Consider the following 20,985-nt stretch of genomic DNA (forward strand, 5'->3'; position numbering starts at 1 on the left):
CATTTGTGTTGAGCAACATGTATAAGATACTCAGTAAGATTTTGAGGATATTCCATGTATTCCACTAGTACACCAACATGCACTTACTAATGATTTACATGCAATCATTACACAGTTAAACCCTCCAAAAAACAATTCTAAAACCAAAAAACCATACAAGCTGCTTCATAGATATTAAAAGTTAATTAAAGACTTCATAAACAAAATAATAATTTTGATAATAAACAAAGATTGTACTTCAACCGAACAATTATAAATTTATTGGGGGGGGGGGGGAACATCTGCACTAAAACTAAAATGGGGGGGGGGGGAAACGTCTGGGGAGGAATTGTCTTTGCGGGGAAACGTCTTGGGGAGGAAACGTCTGGGGGGGGGGGGGGGAAATGACCGGAAACCATTCCCAAAATGGTGAAAAAAAACACTGGCATATAAATTAAATGGAAAACATACAATATTATGTCAAGAAAAAAAAAGCTGTAAAAATCTCACCTGCTTGTCTTTGATGTTGCAATTAGCACATTCAGCATTTTCAGTATCTACTAAATAAATATATGAAAGTGCCAAATGTCCAAGATACCATGACGTCTTCCTCAAAATGTTAGATCCTTCGAACTCCATTTTATTTTATCCCTGACTAATCCTCTCACACATGAGGACTACATGTAAGATTCCTTGCAATGTTCACAGCGATTATTTTAAATCGTTTACGTTCTCAAATTTCAGCAGGTATTTAATTATAAATATTTATTTATGACTTAGATTTATTAACTATTTCGAAGATACAGTCTTGCAACATGTTTAGTTAGTCTAAGTTACGTGTTTAGTGATTCTTACAAACAATAGACTGACATGAAAAGTGGCTCCTTTTGAAGCACAAACTGCATCCAACTATATATTACAGCTGGCCCGGTTTGATGGGGCCTGTTTTTGATAATAATTAATTACCATTTTTCACTTCCGTGTTTATTATGTTTACCAACGCCATGATGGAAAAAAGTCCGTTTCCCACAATGCTTAGCGCGCATTCACACAGGTCAGTAAAGACCGGTGTGACACAATGGTTCTGAGCCTAACACAGAGGTGAATGTAATGTGACCGTCGTGCAAGAGATTGGTATCTTTAAATTGTTTTGCGATATTTACTGTTTGCAAATTTTTCGACCACCTTTATCAATTTCACGCGTCTTTAATCCGCTATACACAACTTGTTGACACTAGGTCTGAGGTGCGATAAACCAACCCTGAGCGGTTTAGAGAGGTACAATTACGTATGGAATAACCTAATTTTCATCCAAAGAATGACCGGTATTCGGAATTATAGTACTCCGCGTTACATCGTATAGCGGAGTACTTTTGTCCTGACGGACATGAGAAAACAAACCGGTTTTGCGAGTTTGTTTTTTGTATTGTTATTTATAGAAATAAATAGCGATAGAAATCAGTTCTAGCGAAGGCGTCAACGTGGCAAGATCATATTCAAATTCATGTTTTGTATGAGTACATTTTTATGTATATATTGTATATCCATAATTGTTTTATTATATTTTTTATGTTATGTATATGCTCGGATAAAGGCCGTAATTCCGATATTCTGAAGAATGGTCTAAGTGCATTGCTACGTGCCCCACGTTTCTTCCTAGGTAGGGAATAAACCCACCATAAAAGGGAGTTGTTCGTGGGCGGCTACCATTCTTGTGACGAATATATGGTTAAATCTGTAGTTGATGCTTTATCGTAATGCGGTTTAATTTTAAACACAATTAACTGAATATTTACTACAGATTTTACCTGAGCATACATTTATGCGCATGATGAAAATGCGCATCAATTATACTTGTAATTTCGTATTACTGTACCTGCTTTATGAAAATCAAGATTGTCTTGAAACTCTGTGCACATGCGGCCAAAATATATGCGTCTCTCGCAAATCGCACAACAGTGTTGTTGTTTGTTTGTTTGAAACATAGTTAGGAATTGAGGGGATTCCGGTCTTGGGGAGATATTTTACGCATGGTTTTATAGGAAAAAAAATTGGGACCGGACAATTTGTCCGGTTTAGAGAGGATTCCGGTATAGAGAGGATCCGGTTTAGAGGGTTTCTACGGTATATTATATGTGACCGTTCGTCTACATGTCTGATACTAATAAATATTTGGTGAGCTTATTTATTACTGTATAGTGGAATATCAATTTGGATTAAGGTTGCTACCATGTTATTTATGCATAACAAGCTGTATTTGGAAATAATCGCCGACATCAATAAGTATGATAATGGCAGTTTATGTTTGTACTTAAACGTGTCCAATAATCCTATTAGCCCTTTTGTATCAGAATATTGCGAGGGTGGACTATTTCGAAACACAATCAAATGTGTCCCACATATAGGCCAGCTCAAAGACGACATTACGTTATTTAAACAATTTCTTAATAATTTCAAATGATTACCTTTTCAAATGATAATGTGTTCTCAAGCTAATCTCTTTTTGGACAAAAGTTCGCAAAGAGAGAAAGTGAAAGAAAATAAAATTCGTTTTCATTTTTAAATGTGGGATTTTGTATGTTTGCTTTATGGTTTTAATGTCAGGTTAATACGATTTGAACCGAAATTAATCCTTTTATAAAATCAGTCTGTAATTGTTAATATAATAACAAATAATTGTGTTCGTTTCTTAAGTCTGAAAACGCTGGTTTGCAAATCATTATTGCAATCCTTTGATTAATTTTACATTTGTATTTGGAAATAAAGTAGCAATTTAAAAATCATTTAATATTATTCCTTTGACATAACAAATACGTTTCTACAATCCATTCCTGAACAACATAATACTATTTAATGCGTGCAATTCATTTTAAAAAGTTATATAGGAACTTATTGATGAAACGTAATTGTATTTTTATATAAAAGAGCGATTTATTTATCATTTATTGTTATCACTTTGATTTTTTTTAAACATTATTTTACAATAAAAGAACATATCGTGCGATCAATTCATTTTCAAGAAGTTATAAAAGAACGTCTCGCTGAAAAGTAAAACAGTACATAAATTATGTGGGTAAAAAAATAATCAAATGTAAATACTAATATGTAAATACGATTACACATTTTATAATGGTAGGGTTGGTGGTTGCAGCGTGGGCGGTTGCGGTAGATGTAGTGAGGGTTGTGGTGGCAAACAGTGTTCAATAAATAGCAAATATCGAAAGATAAAATGATAACTGTTTGATAAAATTTTCATATAATGATATGATTTAAACATAATAAGAAATGTCGTACAGAGCATGAATTAATGACTGAGGAGAGGCAGACTTTACATCGACGGATATAAAAAAAAACTTTGAAGAACATACGTCTGCAGTTAGTAAGACACGGGGTTATTTATGTATGTGAATATACTTTATCATATAAAAAGGTTTATATATTAAATGCCGATTTTAAGGAATTTTAATTATCTCCCCATGTGGTATTCCAGTGGGCATATTTGTACTTATACATCCTATATTGGCCCAGCTTACAATTTCAAATCACTATAGTTTCTTTCAACATTAAATGTTTTAACGTTAAAAGTGTGTTTGAGAAAATGTTAATGCATTTTTACATTAACTATTAAATTGCTGGCTTCAGGTAGCTCCAAAACCGATTTTAATCCCAAAAGCTTTGAATGAACCGCTCCAATACCGTGTACAAAATTTTGTTTGCTTTATATTTTCGTTGGTGATTTATTGTAAAAACTGGATAAGAACAAATATTGCTCTCCCTATATCCTTTTAAAAAATACTTTATAAATCAAGAAACTTCATTTTATCGTTGTTTGTAAGCTAAGCTTTGACGAGAATTAACTACAAATGGTTGCAAGTATTTTATCGATATGATTTCAATAAGATATATTTTTTCTGTTTAAGAACTATTTGTTAAGGTGGTCTTGTTGTAGCGATAGTATTGATTTAGAAGAAACAAATCCTCAGTTTCAAAAGCTCAATCAGTTTTTTGCTCTCTTTTTCTGTATCGTAGTCTTGAAACAAATACTTTTTTTCTAAAAAAATATCTACGAATAGTGTGAAGTTTATGAACTAAATAATTCTGAACTTACATAAGAAAAGTCTTTATTAAAGCATAACGCAAAACATATCCTATAACACAATATTTTATTTCGATGTTCAATGGTCAATATATGATATTAAGTCTTTTGAGCGTTGGTTTCATAATTGAAAGAAACTACGCAATTAAAAGATTACAATAATCCGTATATTATTATTCTGAATACCTTGAACAATATTTTCAATTGAATGCCTTAACGCAATTTGTTGTAGTAGCTGTATGCCATTATTGTCGCAATACGGAGTAAATGTACATACCAATTTAGCCATACACTACTTTCCCTATATGGTAACTACATTATGAAGCCCTGTTGTAGAATTTGTAATGTTGTGTCAATATTAAGATTAAATTATATTACTGTATATATAACACATGGTGTAGAAATATGATATCCTTGGTAAAACTAATCCCAACAAAAAAGCCCGAAAAGGTCGTAACGTAAGAGAAAGGTATTCATACAGTGAACAATGTTTCACCGCAACTTGTCGTCTATCTTTCTTAAACGTTGAACACTATCTGTGTTCTACCGTTTGGGATTACGAGTATGATAGACGTTTAATGTAACTTTCGTGATAGTAATTTTGTTTTATTGGCATAGTATACTGAATTTCCTAAAATATCTATTGTTTTCCTCTTTATCATTATCATGACTCAACACTTATATCAGTGTTTGATTCTTAATAATAGTTAACCTCAAAATCTGAGAAATGTTCCTGAAAAAAAGTTGAGTGGCATTTTTTAGGCATGGCTTCTTTGAAAGTTTTTTGGTATCTACATGCCCTCTAATGAAAATCTAGAGGGGATGCCATCTTCTCAGGTGCTTGACATCCTTTTAATTAGGTCAAAGGTCAATGGGTACAGTTTTAATTGTTTAGGAGATGAAATACATCTCATTGTTATTTATAACCAAAATTGAAAAGTTTAAGGCAGTAATATTGTCGGAAAATGAACCTGCTTGGATCTAATTAAAATTTTAGCTATTCTAGTGTTCACTTATATAGGTCAAACGGTAATTTAGTGCACTTTTATGCCAAAATAAACATGACAACTGGCACAATGGAATAGTGTTTGCTAATTTTTGGTAATGCAATAAACATATTTGTAAAGTGAAAAGTTAATTAAAAGGATCCATTATATATATATATATATATATATATATATATATATATATATATATATATATATATATATATATATAGAGCGAGAGAGAGCGAGAGAGCGAGCGAGAGCGAGAGAGAGAGAGCGAGAGAGAGAGAGAGAGAGAAGAGAGAGACGAGAGAGAGAGAGAGAGAGAGAGAGAGATTATGATATATTATTAGATTATATATAAAATATGTATGTATTTATATATAAAATTGTCTGCATCATTATTCGGTTCCTTATCTAAAAGTCTTAAAAGCATTTTTGAACTTGATGTATATATTACCAACATCCGTACAAGCTTAATTGTAATCTTCATTACTTGTGTTTGCATATCTTTAACATCAAAAACCCACGTTAAAGGCATATCATGACTGTCGTAGGCGTTTATCTATTTAGTTATTTTTTCATCAAACATTTAGTTTTTTCTACTATTTAGAATCGGATCTACCTAATAAATATACGCGAAATATCAAAGGGTAGTGTTAACATATTACAGCGGGTATTTGTGATATGTTGTTAAATAGAGACAAGCTATTATATGCAATTAGCGTATTTAAATGAACATTTACGAATTTGGATCAAACCGCTGCGATGGTATTTCTTGTTAAGCTACTTTTGTATATCCCTAGTGGGTTATTATTCAGTTGACCGATATTGAAACGCAGTAGCATCTTTATCCGAAATGAACCAGATGCAATAAGTGTATTTAAATGACCATTTACGTGACCATTAAGATCAAACCAATGCGATGGTATTTCTTGATAAGCTGCTTTTGTGGGTGACCGACGGCCGATTTTGTATCGCAGTAGCATCTTTTACCGAAATGGACCAGATTTCCGATTGAACCTGAACAATTAATGTGAGATTGAGATAGCAATTGTATTCATGGTCGTACAAAATCAAAGTAATCTTTAAAGATAGAACGTGATTTATGATAAACGAAACACCATCCAGTTCAACCGTGGCGAGTAAATTTGACATTGGCCTAGGGGAAATGTTTTGTATAATAAGAAACTGTTAATATACTTAGCCGGTAATAAGTTTAATCTTTGTAGGTCATTTGAAACTGTCTTTCATGAATCTTATAAATATTCCATGTCGTATACAAAATAGCTTACTGAAAGAAAAGAGCCCTTAACTAAGCATATGGTCGAGTAAACCACGTGTACCGCAATTTTAAAAAAGATTTTCGTTTTAGCAGATGTGCAATTATTATTTTTTTATACATTTTATTCACAAGCCCCAAGCATCCTATTCGAATATGTAATTGACGTGAGAGAATCGCAAGTTATAAATTATCTATATGACTATAGGAAGCACACTGTTTCAGTCTTAAAAATGTTTAAATTTTTGTCATTAAAAAAAGTTATGATTTGTTCAATAATAACAAGACACATGTTCTGAAAAATAAAGTTGTTACTTGATTTACCAGAAGTGATACATAACAAAAATCAGGCGCGAATAAAAGATTATTGGATACGCGGAAATAATCAACCTTTGCAAACCGATAACAACCCCTTCAAACTGGTCACTATAAAATATAGTAACGTGTTATTGTCAGGGATACAAATTTAAACACGGCCGTGATACTGTGAAAGTCTGTGGCAAAAAGGTCTTTACTTTCGTGCAGTTCTAAGCAGGTTCGGGTTCGCTCTCCGCCCGACATTATAAAATATGTCATCATTTATAAGGCAATCTCTTAAACGGCCAATTTTAAATTTAATCTCACCTTAACCCATTTATGCCTAGCGTCTAGAAAAAAGGCCTTTGCAAACAGCGTAGACCAAGATGAGACGCCGCATGACGCGGCGTCTCATCAGGGTCTGCGCTGTTTGCTAAAAGGAATTTCTGTAAGAAATATTCTAAATATAGAAATAAATATACCAGACATCCCTTATTTTGGGAATAAATCGATCAAATTTAGAAGGATGGGATGAGTCCACTAGGCATAAATGGGTTAATCTGATACAATTAGGACAGCCACTGAAATACGTATGTGCACACATTACAGGTGAACATTTTGGACCAGGACACGTGTCAGTTGTGTAAATGTTATCCTAAATAGGAATGAAATACTGTTGAAAACGGTAAAATATCTTACAAATGAAAAACAAAACAAAAACAATCAAAAGAACAAATGCCTTTTGTTTATTGCAGACTTCTGCAGAATAGTATTATCGCATGTTTAACGATTAAAACACTCAACGAAAAGAGCAATGTACGTGAAACAGAAATATGTAATTATTAGAAACACACTTTAAATTAACTTTACAAATCAATAAAACCGCAGAGTTAATATTAACGCTTAAGAACCTGGCACTTTTAGGGGATTGTACAAATTCTCATCTTAATATAAGCCTTGTTCTGAGAAACTGGGCTTAATGCATTTGCGTAAAGTGTCATCACAGATAAGCCTGTGCAAACCGCACAGGTTAATCAGTGACAACACTTTCCGCCTAAACTTGATTTTCGGTAAGGAGGGACTTCCTTGAAACTAAAAATACCATAAAAGCGGAAAGTGTCGTCGCACATGCATTTTGCCCAATTTTCTCAAAACAAGGCTCAAATATTCTTACTTTAGAAGCTGACTCTCGTGGTGGAAATCTGTCATAGCTCATCTAAGTTTATACACATTCTGTAACTCTTGTAACTGTCCTTAGTAAGGGAATGATACATTGGAACTGATCTTAGTGTCTTCATGCTTGTAACATACTTGGTATTTATAAATTAATAATCGTAATTTTTTTAAATAAATCTTTTATCACAACAACCATAATTTCATAAATAGGATTCTGGAATTGAGGAGATTATTTATAGATGTTTAATTATAAAGAATATAATGTAATATATGTTTAATTATAGAGAAAATAATGGTTAAAATAACATTATAGAATCTTAATCTAAATATTAACCAAATGATAAGAGAAAGTAATTAAGTTTACATTAAAACGTACCACGGTTATCACGGTGCAAATTAAAACGTGACTGCCTATAGGTATATACATTAAGATGTCAAACAAGATTAGTTATGAAACACAGTCCGAATATACTTATCTTGAAAAGCCATCAAAAATATTCGTTGACATGGTCATATAAGATAATATATGTAAAGCACCTGCCGACCGCTCATTAAATCGGAACATAAGAGAGTCGGTCAACCGACATATTAATAATGGCAAATCAAAAATGTATACAGCCTGTTTGGTCAGTTTGATTTTTCATGGTTCTAAAAATACAATAAAGTAGAGCAGTCACGTTTTCTTGTCGTGGCGGCCATATTGTTCGCCGTGCTGTAAAATTGAATTACACGTACATTAGCCAGCGTTGTTTTAGACAATATTCAACAGAAATAAATCACGATGAAAGGAGAAATGAACTTTGTTTGTTATTATATGTTTTCCACGAACAATTTGTAATTTCGTTAATTCTTAAGAACTTGAACCTGGTCATAAAATGCGCCGCTTCTCAGCAAAGATTCTTCACTCGAATCATACCATGGATCTCCTACTGCTTGCTTTTAATGCTCGGCATTTAATAATGTTATAACTACTTCTGATTTTAGTACAATTTAAATAACTTGGTTTTGATATAACTGTTATCGCTTCTACTTTGTGTACTTGATTTTCTTATGCATAATATATTGCAATTATTACTGCTGCTAATACTACTACACACATTATTCATGATTTTTATTGAACAAGGGACCAAACACAAACCATATTTTGATTGAGATAATTTTTGTCTGTAATGAGACTTGTATTTGTTAATCGTACATGTTTTTTTTAGTCTAAGACGACAGAGACATGTATGTATTTACAATGAGAATTAATACCTTGTTATTGACATCAATGTTTGTGCTCATAAAAAACAGATACACGCGGATATCACCCGTTAAACGATAAGGCAAGAGAGATAACTGCGTACTTACATTATATAATATTTTTGAATTACGTCCCTTGATTTGTATTTCTGCTTCTTATTACAATACTTATTGTATGACCCTATGTAATAAGGTTATTTGAATACATAATTTGGAGAAGCATTTTTCTTAAAAATAAGAAGGTACGTTATTAAAGGTCCTTGAAAATGTTGGGCTACCAAAATATTTATCTGGAAGTTTAGCGGGTAAAATGCAAATTTGAAAATTTTTCGTACACTGAACCACTGCATATATATATACATATATAATGAAGTGAAGCGTACGCTTATAAAAAGACTAAAACTCATTTGTGTATTACAGTACCTTATTACATTGTTTTTTAACTTTACAATCTTCATCAACACTGCATATATCTTATACTGCTGATCTAATCATTGGTGAATTACTAGATAAATTTGACAAAGAGAACATTGAAGTGAAGAACTTTTCTATCTGGAATTCCTACCTACATTTCGTTGACATCCTTATGAAGTTCATTGAAGCCCAAAGAATAGGCGATTGGCTGTTGAATACTGAAGCTACCGTGGCTAATGGTGTACGACCACACAAACTATGCCCGTTGGGGTCATGTATATCTAGCAGACATAAAAGCATAAAAATATGCAGAACCTGAAGTCTTCAAAAAGTTTATTGAAGGTCGCTTTGTAGTCAGGCTGAAGGAAAAGGCATTCAACGGAGTACCTGTCGACCAAGCTACTGAGTGGATAAACATAAAATGTAAAACGATGAGGTATTATTGAAATAACAAGACAGGACCAGGAAAGAGATAGGTATTGTATTACGTGGTCAGTAAGATCTGAGGTTTCCAATAGTACCATACAATTGTTCAATCAAAATGATGATGACGAATATATTTGAATATTCAAGAATAGAGCAGATGAAACTCGTTCGAGAGTTTCTAGAGAGGAAGAGTGCATTAAGAAAATGATTAAAATGTTTTGTTGTTTGAAAACTGGAATACGAACATTTATGTGCTTATTTCCTGTTTCGTTATGTCGAATGCAAACAAAAACGAAAATACGGTATATTCTGTAAACCAAATCTTGGTTTATGATAGCATTACTGAATCTTTCATTCAAGCGTCAAGAAATACGGAGCTTTTTATAAGTATTTTCGTCTGGTGAATTATTTAAAAAAAAACTCAGATTAAAGATCGAAACAGTTATTGAAACAGTTATAGAATCTTGATGGTTTTGTTTTTTATAACAAGCAAGCGGTAAGACAAAATAAAACAATAATTGGGTGAAACACATCATACAACATGATCCGACGAACGTAGCTAACAACGACCCAATGAACTGAAATGAAAACACGCACATTAATATGATTGTATAAGTCATTTCATATGATACAGTACGTACTCAACCCTTCGGTTAAGAGTTGCTTTTACATCCACGAAATAGTATGACTGATTGTATTGACCTTACACTTAAACAAATACGCAAAACAGTTGTAAATATCAGAAAAAATATAGACACAGGAATCCAATGTAAGTCATGATCTACAAATTAAAAAAAGTGAACTTCACTGGCCATTGTCTGCGCAGCCTATGATGTATATGCAGATAATAAAATACTGAATAATATACGTATGTGGTCAGGGAAAAAGATAAAGCTCCTCTTAACGCACATCTCGAGTATGGAAAGGGCGCTATATAACTGTGGTATAAAACAGAATATCAAAGGTATCAAAAAAGCAACGTCATTAGTAAACAATTTATTGATGAAAGGGCTCTAAAAGCAACGGATATTGAGCGATCTCACGGTCAAAGAACAACTTTTAATGTTTCTTTTATTCATGCAATAATATATAGCGTCATTCAAGGAGAAACGCATAACAAATTAACCTATTTATGCCTAGTGAACTCTCCCATCCTTCTTAATTTGATCAATTTATTTCCAAAATTATGGATGTCTAGTATATTTTTCTGTATTTAGAATATTTCTTACAGAAATTCCTTTAAGCAATCAGCGCAAACCCTGATGAGACGCCGCATCATAAATTACGACAACACGCATCATGCGGCGTCTCATCTGGATCTACGCTGTTTGCCAAATGCTTTATTCTAGACGCTAGGCATAAATGGGTTAATGCAGCAGAGATTTTACTAATTTAGTATAGCTAAACTTGTTCATAATTTTTTTCTTACTTTTTGCTTTGAATTACCTCATTGCTGTTTATTTAAAATGTCTTCGTCATAACTGTTAACAGTTTTGTTTTTTAAACATATCGAAAACTAACACATACAAATCATAGCGGTAGATCAGTATTGGATTTATGAACGTGTGAACATATTTATAAAAAAATAGGAACACTTTATGTTTATGTCATTCACAGACCAGTATACACTCTCAATTTACTTTAATAACCCGTATACATACTTACGCGAATAATCTGCGATTACCGTCTAAATGACATTTTATCATATAAAGCTGCATCCGCTACAGGTTCATATATTTTATATATATGTCTGATATTGTTTGTGCAGAATTGTCATTAAATCCTTATTTAACTAGGGTAAATTAGTTTGCAGCGGTTCAAATAATCCTACTTAATGCGCAAAGTACTGAAATAATTAGGCAATCGATTGAATGTTTCCAATTTAGCAGAACTTTCAATATCAATTAAAGTATTTGAAGAAGTGCATCGATTTTTCTCATTAATGTTGCTCATTATAAAACTCATTTGATTGCAATCTATTAAAATTGTTGCAATTGTAGTTTATGCCATGGTATATTATATGAGAACACCAAGTATTGTGTGACTTCATAATAACAAAAGTAAAAATTGCAATATCATTTAATACAGATGTGTTTTTTGTTTTTTTTATAAATTTGAATGTCAATTGATTTAACAAAGAACGTATGTCCATGTAAATAAAATGTTTTTGTGAAAGCAGTTTTCCATGTAAAAGAGTATAGACATCACTTGTGAAAAGTGTTTCTAGATTGACTCGTGATTATACTAACTGGTGGTATCGTAGACTTTTGTGTAGTGACCTACAATATGGCTTGTCCCAGCTTTAGTCTAACCCTGTGTTAATGTTATGTGCTTTAAGACATGGGTACAAATGGTCTTAAGTAACAGAAGACGAAATCGTGTCCACTATTAAGACTGTTAATGATGTCAATATTATATATCGGAACTTTTTGAGGCGTAGAGGATTGTGTTGCACTTAAATAGTATATTTAACCGTTTATTGACTGAAGGTGAAATCAATTGCTTTTGGTTTGATACAAATTGTTATGACAAATTCCTTTTCCGGATTGTGACTTTTGACTTAGCAATATATATGATTTAAACGGAATTGTCGTTTAAACATGTGATTATATCAATACAATTAATGATAACAATTTGAAGCACAATATGATAAATTTGATTTTGTAGTTTAAAGATGAGTTTATGCCCATGTCAAGGGAATGCAATTATTCACCAGTGACTTCCATTTAATCTGATAACATTTATATAGTTGTAAGTTATTTATGAAGCATCTTGTATCTTTTAATCTGTGCGATTGTGTTTGTTGCGCTCAAAGTACTCGCCATATAAGATTAGATGTACTGCAACGAGAACATCCTGGTTTTCATCGTTCGTACATACATTCACAGTGTATCTTATGATTTCAAAAACATCTTCTTTAGACAGCTGCTCGAACATAAACAACGGACGACATGACGTAAATGGAGAATTAAGTACATTACTGTACCATTACAGTATGTTATTTTGATGGAACAACTCGTTTGCAACGGAGTGGAATGTCGAACGTTTTGAGTTGTGAACGTATGTCTAATTAATATCTCCGACTATGATCAATATGTGTAAAAAAGAAATGCATGTCTATGTGTAATGGTGTTGAGTGCTTTAATGGTTGAATATGTGAATTTCGACGATATAATCCTTGTACGGCATATTTTAAAATTGTATCGACGCGTAAAACGAAAAAGCTGCTGACGTGTGGGAAATTTGATGATATTTATCGAAGAAAAGTACAGTATTTCAGCAAAGTTGTTGGTATTTGTCTATTGTTATGTTATCGAATTTCAATTCGCCTCATCATTCAATCTGTAAATGAGAGAACAAAAAAGGAATGTTGAGTGTTCTGAAGCATGATCAACGCAATAATAATATTCCTGAAATCCTAAATAAAAAAAATAAATTTTTATGAATTATAACCAATTCAGATATGTAATGTCTTTAAATGTATTTATTTAAGCAAACACTTAAACTCCAGAAATTCTAAGAAATTCTATCAGGAAAAAAATCTTTGTCTTAAGCACAACTTTTATAACAGAACATCAAAATTAAAAGTACATTCATAAAAACTATGATCAACCTCTTGGAACGGTGAATGCAAACATTTGGATTTTAAAGGGTTCGCTGAACCTCACAGTTATCCCAGAATTAATTATATCCAAACGCGCTTTTGAAACGAGCTCAATCAAATGTTTCTTTAAAGACATAAAATGAAAACATACATGCAAAAGTGTGATTCGTGAATTGAACAATGCTGACACAATTTTATTACAAACAATTCCGAGCACTGCTTTTTCTAATTAATCCTTACCCTTTTACCCATTATTAATTGAACTCACGCCGGATATTGTATGATAGGACGAACGAAGATAAGAAATTTCTCAACAAATGAAGCAAATGTACGCGACAACATAAACGCAAAAACACGGGTAAATACATTGGATTTATTTATTATAACACATATAAGAATACTAGGAATAAAACGATAATGACATTCCAGATACATCTTCAAGTAGTAAATCTTTATTGGCATACCCTGGCTCCTTACCAATTGTAATAATTAATGCTAATTCCATACAATTTCACTAAATACACCGACTGCGATTCAACCGCTATAGACTTTTATTCGAAACATCCAAAATTTAATTAAAAGGTTAGTTCAATATTTATTTCCGCGAAACAATGGTGTTAGTATACAGCAACCGAATCCGTCATGCTGTTGTTAATAAACCTGAATGGATTGTATTTAAACCTTTCAATCTAGTTTGTTTATTAACAAGAAAGAATGAGATTGTTTTGGCACAACGAGTACTTCGAGGATAAGAAAATAATATACATTAAAGTTCATGTAATTCGTGCAAGGCCATTCTTAAGCGTCTTTCATATTGAAAGACATTTCCGTCAGTGTCTGTTATTGCCTTTTATTGCTAAAAAAACACGCATACGTTACAATACAAAGGAAAAGTAATGATAAATTATGAAACATAACGAAAGAACACATTATGATTTAGAAAGTTAAATGGTCAATTGATATTTGGATTTCTATCTTTCTATGTCATCTTTCTTGGGTTGTGGTCTATCTTATATTCGCATAGATGAATCACTGAGCAAACACGGTTGCGCTTTATATGAAATATTAATTGTAATTGTCCAAAACAAGGCTCAAAATGTCTTTGTTATGACGATGTACTATGTTCAAGTCTTAAATAAATTACTTCAATATCAAAGACAAACACTTTTATGAAATGTCTAGTTTTAAGCTTTCTGCTGGGGAATATTTACATTGCATTTGACGAAATGATAAATAAACAGTTTCATCATATTAACTGATGTATTAAAATGTCAAGTAGTATCAATGAAATATAATTTAGTAATTAACATCTGACATTAATGCAGCGTAGGCGTGTTGAAATAAAGAATAATATATAAAAATTGTTTATCCTTGATAGCCAATCAAAGAACTATTATTGTATAAATGTTCAAAATAACAAACTGTATTGCATACTATGTTCGTTTCAAAACAACGGTTGGTGAAAAGACTGCCGAATATTACATCGCTTTATTAATTGTTAATGTAATTAATAAATGAAAAAGGTACCTGTACAAAGCTTTATATGGTATTACATGACTTTTGGAAACATACCTGAAATTACTCCGAACTTACTCCAAAATAAAGAAGGGATCTGATAAAATGCTCTAATGACTAGCAAATGGTAAAAAGACGTTTTCGTCTAAAAAATCTATAGAGCGCAATTACTCATTGACTTCAATATGTATTGCTAATTGTATGCTCCAATCCGCAATTTTGTCTGGTGTTGTTCACTGTAAATGACGTTAATTCTGTTTCGTTAAAACTATTTCTGCAAACCAGAGCTGTTATAGTGTGAGTGTGAACACTTTTACGCTGATATTACGAAGGCCTTTATATAACATTTTAAATGCAAACCCAACTCGTTTGGAACTAATGAAGGGACTATAACTATAACGTGGGACACAGTTAGTGTTTATTTGACTAGCTTCGCATATAGGAACGTATTACCAAATGTATCTGACCCGAAACATAAGCATGTGCATTTGTGTTCCTGGTAGCATTTTTAAATACGAGAATTTGGTTTATGTAATATATCCAATCAGTCATTGTCTAACACCGCACTAATAAAAAATAACACTGTTTAAAACATCATCAAGCTTATTAATAAAAAATAATTATTGCTTCATTATATATTTTTACTGTCTTGCATGTAGTGTTAAAAGAAAAGGTAAACGATAAGGAATGTTTCTTTTGTAATGTAGACCAAAGAAAAAAAAAAACGTGATAACAAACTGAATCGATGACACCATAATATAAATATAACAAATATGGCACTGTACTGTCAATTTATAATACATATATTTTCCTTTTCGGAGAGGGAGGAATGTTAACTATTCGAACATTCAAATTTCGTAAGGAAAAGAGAAAAACTAATATGGGATTTGCATATCATAAGTGCAGTTTCGTAGGTTCATTTACTCGCGTCTCACCCAAGCAATGTTGATGGTCTTATTTTAAGCTCGCGAGTTTCTGCAAATATTGCTTTTCACGGTGGTTACAAAAAGATCTTTTATCAGCTTTCTGAAACAATAAAGAAGTACGATATGGCATATACTCACTTTTACTTCATTGTTAGATTAGCTCTTCTCGAATATATGCGGATGTGATATAACGTACAATGGAAGAAGGAAGGGATTTGAACAAAACAAGTTTTATTGACGATGCTGCTTCAGCAGCTCGTCTAAGTTATCATACCATGAACAAATTATTCACAATGGCGACCTATGTAAAAGACCCAGCCAGTCCGATTGAGATAGCTCGATTTTTCTAATCGGCATACCTCGCTGATTATCAATGATAACATTGTCCTAGCAGAGTTGTCGTTCGTGCCTCAACATACAACAATGGCCGCGCCCATGAGAGAATGTTGACATTCGTGTCAAAACTTTCATGCAGCAATAATCGGCTTGCTTGGCTATTTAGAAACTGTCATTTAGGATATTTGGGTTATTTATTCACTAAATCTCCGCTTATTACAACAATAAATGAAATTCGAAGGATAAATTCGATATGAATGAAGGACTTTCTGGATCGTTACAGCTTCAGTGTTCGACACTAACTTATCTGAGCAAGTAGTCCTTCTGACTCCCAACTTCTAAAATTTAGCAGTCCGAACTAACTTCTGGGAGTCCAAAACTAACAATACTTTTTTATGTAAACATATGTCGATGCATTCTTTATTCACTCAGCATTTTCCATTGCAAGGAAAAGTCCATATTTCCTTTTCTGCATTACACGAATATCACTTAAACTCAAATCAAAGTATGTGATGTAATCAAGTTTCTAATCCGCCTCCTCAACGTGTTCCTCTTCAGCATCATAATCATCAGTAACAACACAAGTGGACTCTCTCTCTCTATATATATGTATATATATATAGTGTGTTTTGTTAATTACCTTGAGAAACCCCTTTCAGCATCAACACTGCTGCATGGTATGGTCAATAGAAAATCAGTGAGGGACATGAGGTTGGGGAAGTCTTCATCATACATGTCCCATATCTTTTCCCAACACAAGTGCTTGATTACTTTCCCACTGAAAGAAATTAAAAAAAGTTGTATTAATAACCTTTTTCTCGAATGATAAATCAACCATACATGGTAAATAAGAAGGCACAATGCTTACAAAACATGCCCTACTTACTGTACAACTTGTTCTTTAGTCTGACCCACTCTGCCATAACTTTATCAGGCACTGATCCAGCTGCTTCAAGTGCTGGACTGGCAAGGGAAACAAGCTCCTCAACAAATTCTTCTCCATAAGCTGGAAGAAACAAATACTGATAAATTCTAGTCTAGTAAACTAGAGATCTGCATTTAAACATAGTTAAAACATGTAATTAACATCCTCTACTAGTCTATGTGTTGATATGAAAACATTCTGGGAACTAAATAAGTTAAGAACACTGGAAAAGTAACAATATTCATGACATCGCAATATTATTGTATTTTTTAATGTATGTCAATTTTTAAGAAATAAAACATAAAGATCAGGGGAAATATATAAATAAGTTACGAATGTGTCTTATTTGAAGGTTTCAAGCAATCAAGCAAGTCATATCATCCAGCATTCAAATGATAATATCTTCAAAACAAAAAGCTGAAAAAGAAGTATAGATTAATGTCCTTGTTATAGTTTTGTTTTTTCATATGAATCTACCTTCATCAATTTTATGTCATTGTTTCAACTTAAAATTGAACTGCCTCGAAACAGTTCTAGGTTCCCATCAAATCGTTCATCTATCGCATCCACAAGGGCTTTAAGTACTGCCTCTCTCGCAGACCCAAATGGTACCAAATCGCCCTCACTAACCTTTTATAGGCTAGGTCCATCTCTGTTGGAAAGGCATTGGTTAATAACATGCAGAGAAGCACAAGAAAGCATAGAGGTAAAGGTCAATCTATTGATTACAAAAATCTACTCGTCTCATTGCTGTTTACAACTGCATTTTATAACAGTGAAATATTACAGCTGGACATCATGTTTGAAAAAAAAATCACACCCAAGCATTGTTTATAATATATTTATATATAAATTTGGTTATGAAGAAAACAGTGGTAAAAATAGTTTAACTATATTGCTGCCAATTAATGTATTCTTCTTTTGTCACAAAAATTGCGCTGTGTAGACAACAAAGAAATGCTAATAAAGGTTTAAAGGCTTTAACTAGCTGAATAAAGCAAGCTGTTTATAGTCGTATATATAAGTATTCCCATCACCATACAAGTATGTTTATTATTTCTACAAATTTGCTATTGATATTAGATCAAGCACATGACATCAGTGTTAGTAGGAGACACATAGAATACAAACACAGTCTTCATGAACATGCAGCAATTTACCAACCAATATAGCTGGCAATACTTTGTTTTGCGCTCTTTAACTCGAGCCACACATCAGAGACTGTACAGTTGTTTGCCTGTATGACCAAGGACACGTCAGATAGGCAGTTTACTATGTCCAGCAGAAAATGGAGCCACATAACCAGGCGTTTGTCTTTTAGTGCCTTCAAAAAGTTTCTAGCCTTAGCACTTCCCACCATTTTCTCTTCTCCCGAGCCTTGTAGCTGCAAGAAAGAATTAATGAAATACTTATTTATTGATGTCAAATTGATAGATATACCTGTAAAAAGTGTTATGATAATCAGGGGAATCTAAGATAAAAAAAATGTATTGAAATGAACCGTCAAAGAGGTAATTACTTGTTCCAGATGCTGAACAATGGCTTTGTAACCCTTTAAGAGGTGTTCCAACGCCTTCTTTGTATGCGGTTGCCATCTTGTGCCACCCACTCTTCTTGGCACAATAGGGGGTTCTCCAAGGCTCTCGAAATAACTCTTCAAGATAGCTCTTTTCAGTGGATTGTACCTTGTATACAATAAAACAAGAGATTAGAATGTGTAATTCATGTCTGATGGCGTGAGAAAGACTGTACTAAGTACTATTTTTTCAAATGTGACTTGGTCATGCCTTGCCCAAAACTTTTTATGTAAAGAATATGAATACTTATACTATTTAACATAATTATATAAAATGTAAAGATGATAATCTATAACTTACTTGTAGAAAAGGTATAGATTTAGCAGCAACAATTCACACTTTTGAATGATGGGTTGGTTCTTTGTAACACCTCTGTATGCAAGCTCCAACCTGCACAGACTAGTGTTCATTTGCAATAACGACCGGCCAGCCTGAGACTCTTAAGTAATTTATGTTTTTTTGGCATCTTCCTGTTTACAATTGTCAATATGACCAATTGAGGTGCAGTGCTTTTTTATTGCTTCTGGTCTCAGATTGTTGCAGCCACTAACCAAACTGCCACTTTTTTCAAACATGCAGCACACTGAACAAGTCATGGTCTTTTTTTCGTCATTGTAATCTAACCATTTATGTTCGGTCTTCCAGGACGTTTGGAAAGATCGTTCTCGCTACCTTTCGTAAGCCTTTCTTTTCTCAGACAAATCGGCGCTGTCGCTTACCTTTTTATTTTTTTCTGAAGGCGTATAGCCCACCAAAATACGATCAATATTTGTTGTTAATGTAAACAATCGTTGACATAACCTTGAGTAGATCTTACGGCCCCTATAAATTTTGTAAGCACCGTATCGCGAGTTCTTAGTATTCCGAGAATTTCGGCGAAAGCTAGCTTACTGTAGCAGAAATATCCGAGAGAAAAACGGCAACGAACGGGTTTATTCGGTGTTCTAGAAGTTCCCCTATTACTACACGCACTAAATGCGACAGGGAACCAAATACATTATTTCAGATTGTTTTGATTTGTCGACGAGTTCGAGACAAATAATAAGTCTCAAATAATACCCTCATTTTTAGGAGACTCAGACTCCCGGAGTCCCGTTAGTGTCGAACACTGAGCTTGACAAGGCAAAACTGGCATACTGGTATTTTTACTTATCAATTTAAGTCACATTTTGATTTATAAATTGTATTCGAGCATTTTGCGACTTATTGAATGACTATGATACCCGATATCAACACATCATAGGGTATTTGCAGATCACCAAGCTGTCCTGAAATTCAACATTGATTACAAACTCTTTACTGGTTTGTACTATTTCTTCTTTCTATTTTAGCACTTTATATCATTTTAAAGTTAAATGAACTGTGTCACAGTAAAAGAGACATTAAGGCGATGGTGGCCAGTTTGGATCCAGATCAGCCTGCGGTCGCTTGAAAGCTGTTAGCTTAAAAGCGGTTTTCTGACAATAACAAATAGTTTAATCGGATACTGATTGGACTGCGCTTTTCCTGTGACCTGGCTCAAATAATAGAATTATCATTAATCAAATGATTTATTTCGAACATAATTTTTTTTTCTTGTCCCTCGGAATCAATGACCCCGGCACTTTTTTGTTGAGAATTGAATACTGCTTAAGGCGATGCTAGGGGGGCGTGAGAGATATTGCACCTTCCATTATCGCTCGATTGTTCATTGTCGGCTCGGGTACTACGTACATGTACCCCGCGTACTCTTAAGGATACTTAAATGTACCCCGGGAACGGTAAATATACTTAAACGTACCCGGGAAATTTAACGCTAAATCGGTCGTTCTTAGCCTTTTTTAAAAATTAATTATATATTCACATTTATGTCAATTTTCTGTAAAATGGCCTCTATATTATCGGAACACATACTCAAAAAGCATGTTGATGCAGTTTTTTTTAAAGAGAAGTTTGTTTAAGATAATCGGTTGCGCGTATCGGATTTTGGGCGGGAATACAACTCGGGTACAGTCTAATATCGACCGAGTACGATTACGTATATTTACCGTATCCGGGGTACATGTAAGTATACGTAAGAGTACCCGGGGTACATGTAAGTAGTACCCGAGCCGACAATGACCAATCGAGCTGCATTATCTCTCATATAGACAGATATATAACAAAAAGATCAGGAAGTAACCTGTTTTACTGTTTATCATACCTGATCGTCCCCGATTCGAGGA

At 33.2% G+C, this 20,985-nt stretch overlaps 1 protein-coding gene across 1 annotated transcript; it reads right to left on the minus strand.

The window, feature by feature from the left end:
• Nucleotides 1–17,157: 17,157 nt before the first annotated feature.
• Nucleotides 17,158–19,191, minus strand: LOC127849687 (uncharacterized). Its single transcript, XM_052382432.1, has 4 exons — nt 19,082–19,191; nt 18,724–18,889; nt 18,369–18,588; nt 17,158–17,285 (listed from the first exon to the last, which is right to left on the minus strand). Exons 1-4 carry the CDS (start codon nt 19,189–19,191, stop codon nt 17,158–17,160), a joined length of 624 nt encoding a protein of 207 aa, XP_052238392.1.
• Between the last annotated feature and the right edge of the window lie 1,794 nt (nt 19,192–20,985).

Source organism: Dreissena polymorpha, chromosome 11 (assembly GCF_020536995.1).
Source record: "Dreissena polymorpha isolate Duluth1 chromosome 11, UMN_Dpol_1.0, whole genome shotgun sequence".
NCBI classification, from domain to species: Eukaryota; Metazoa; Mollusca; class Bivalvia; order Myida; family Dreissenidae; genus Dreissena; species Dreissena polymorpha.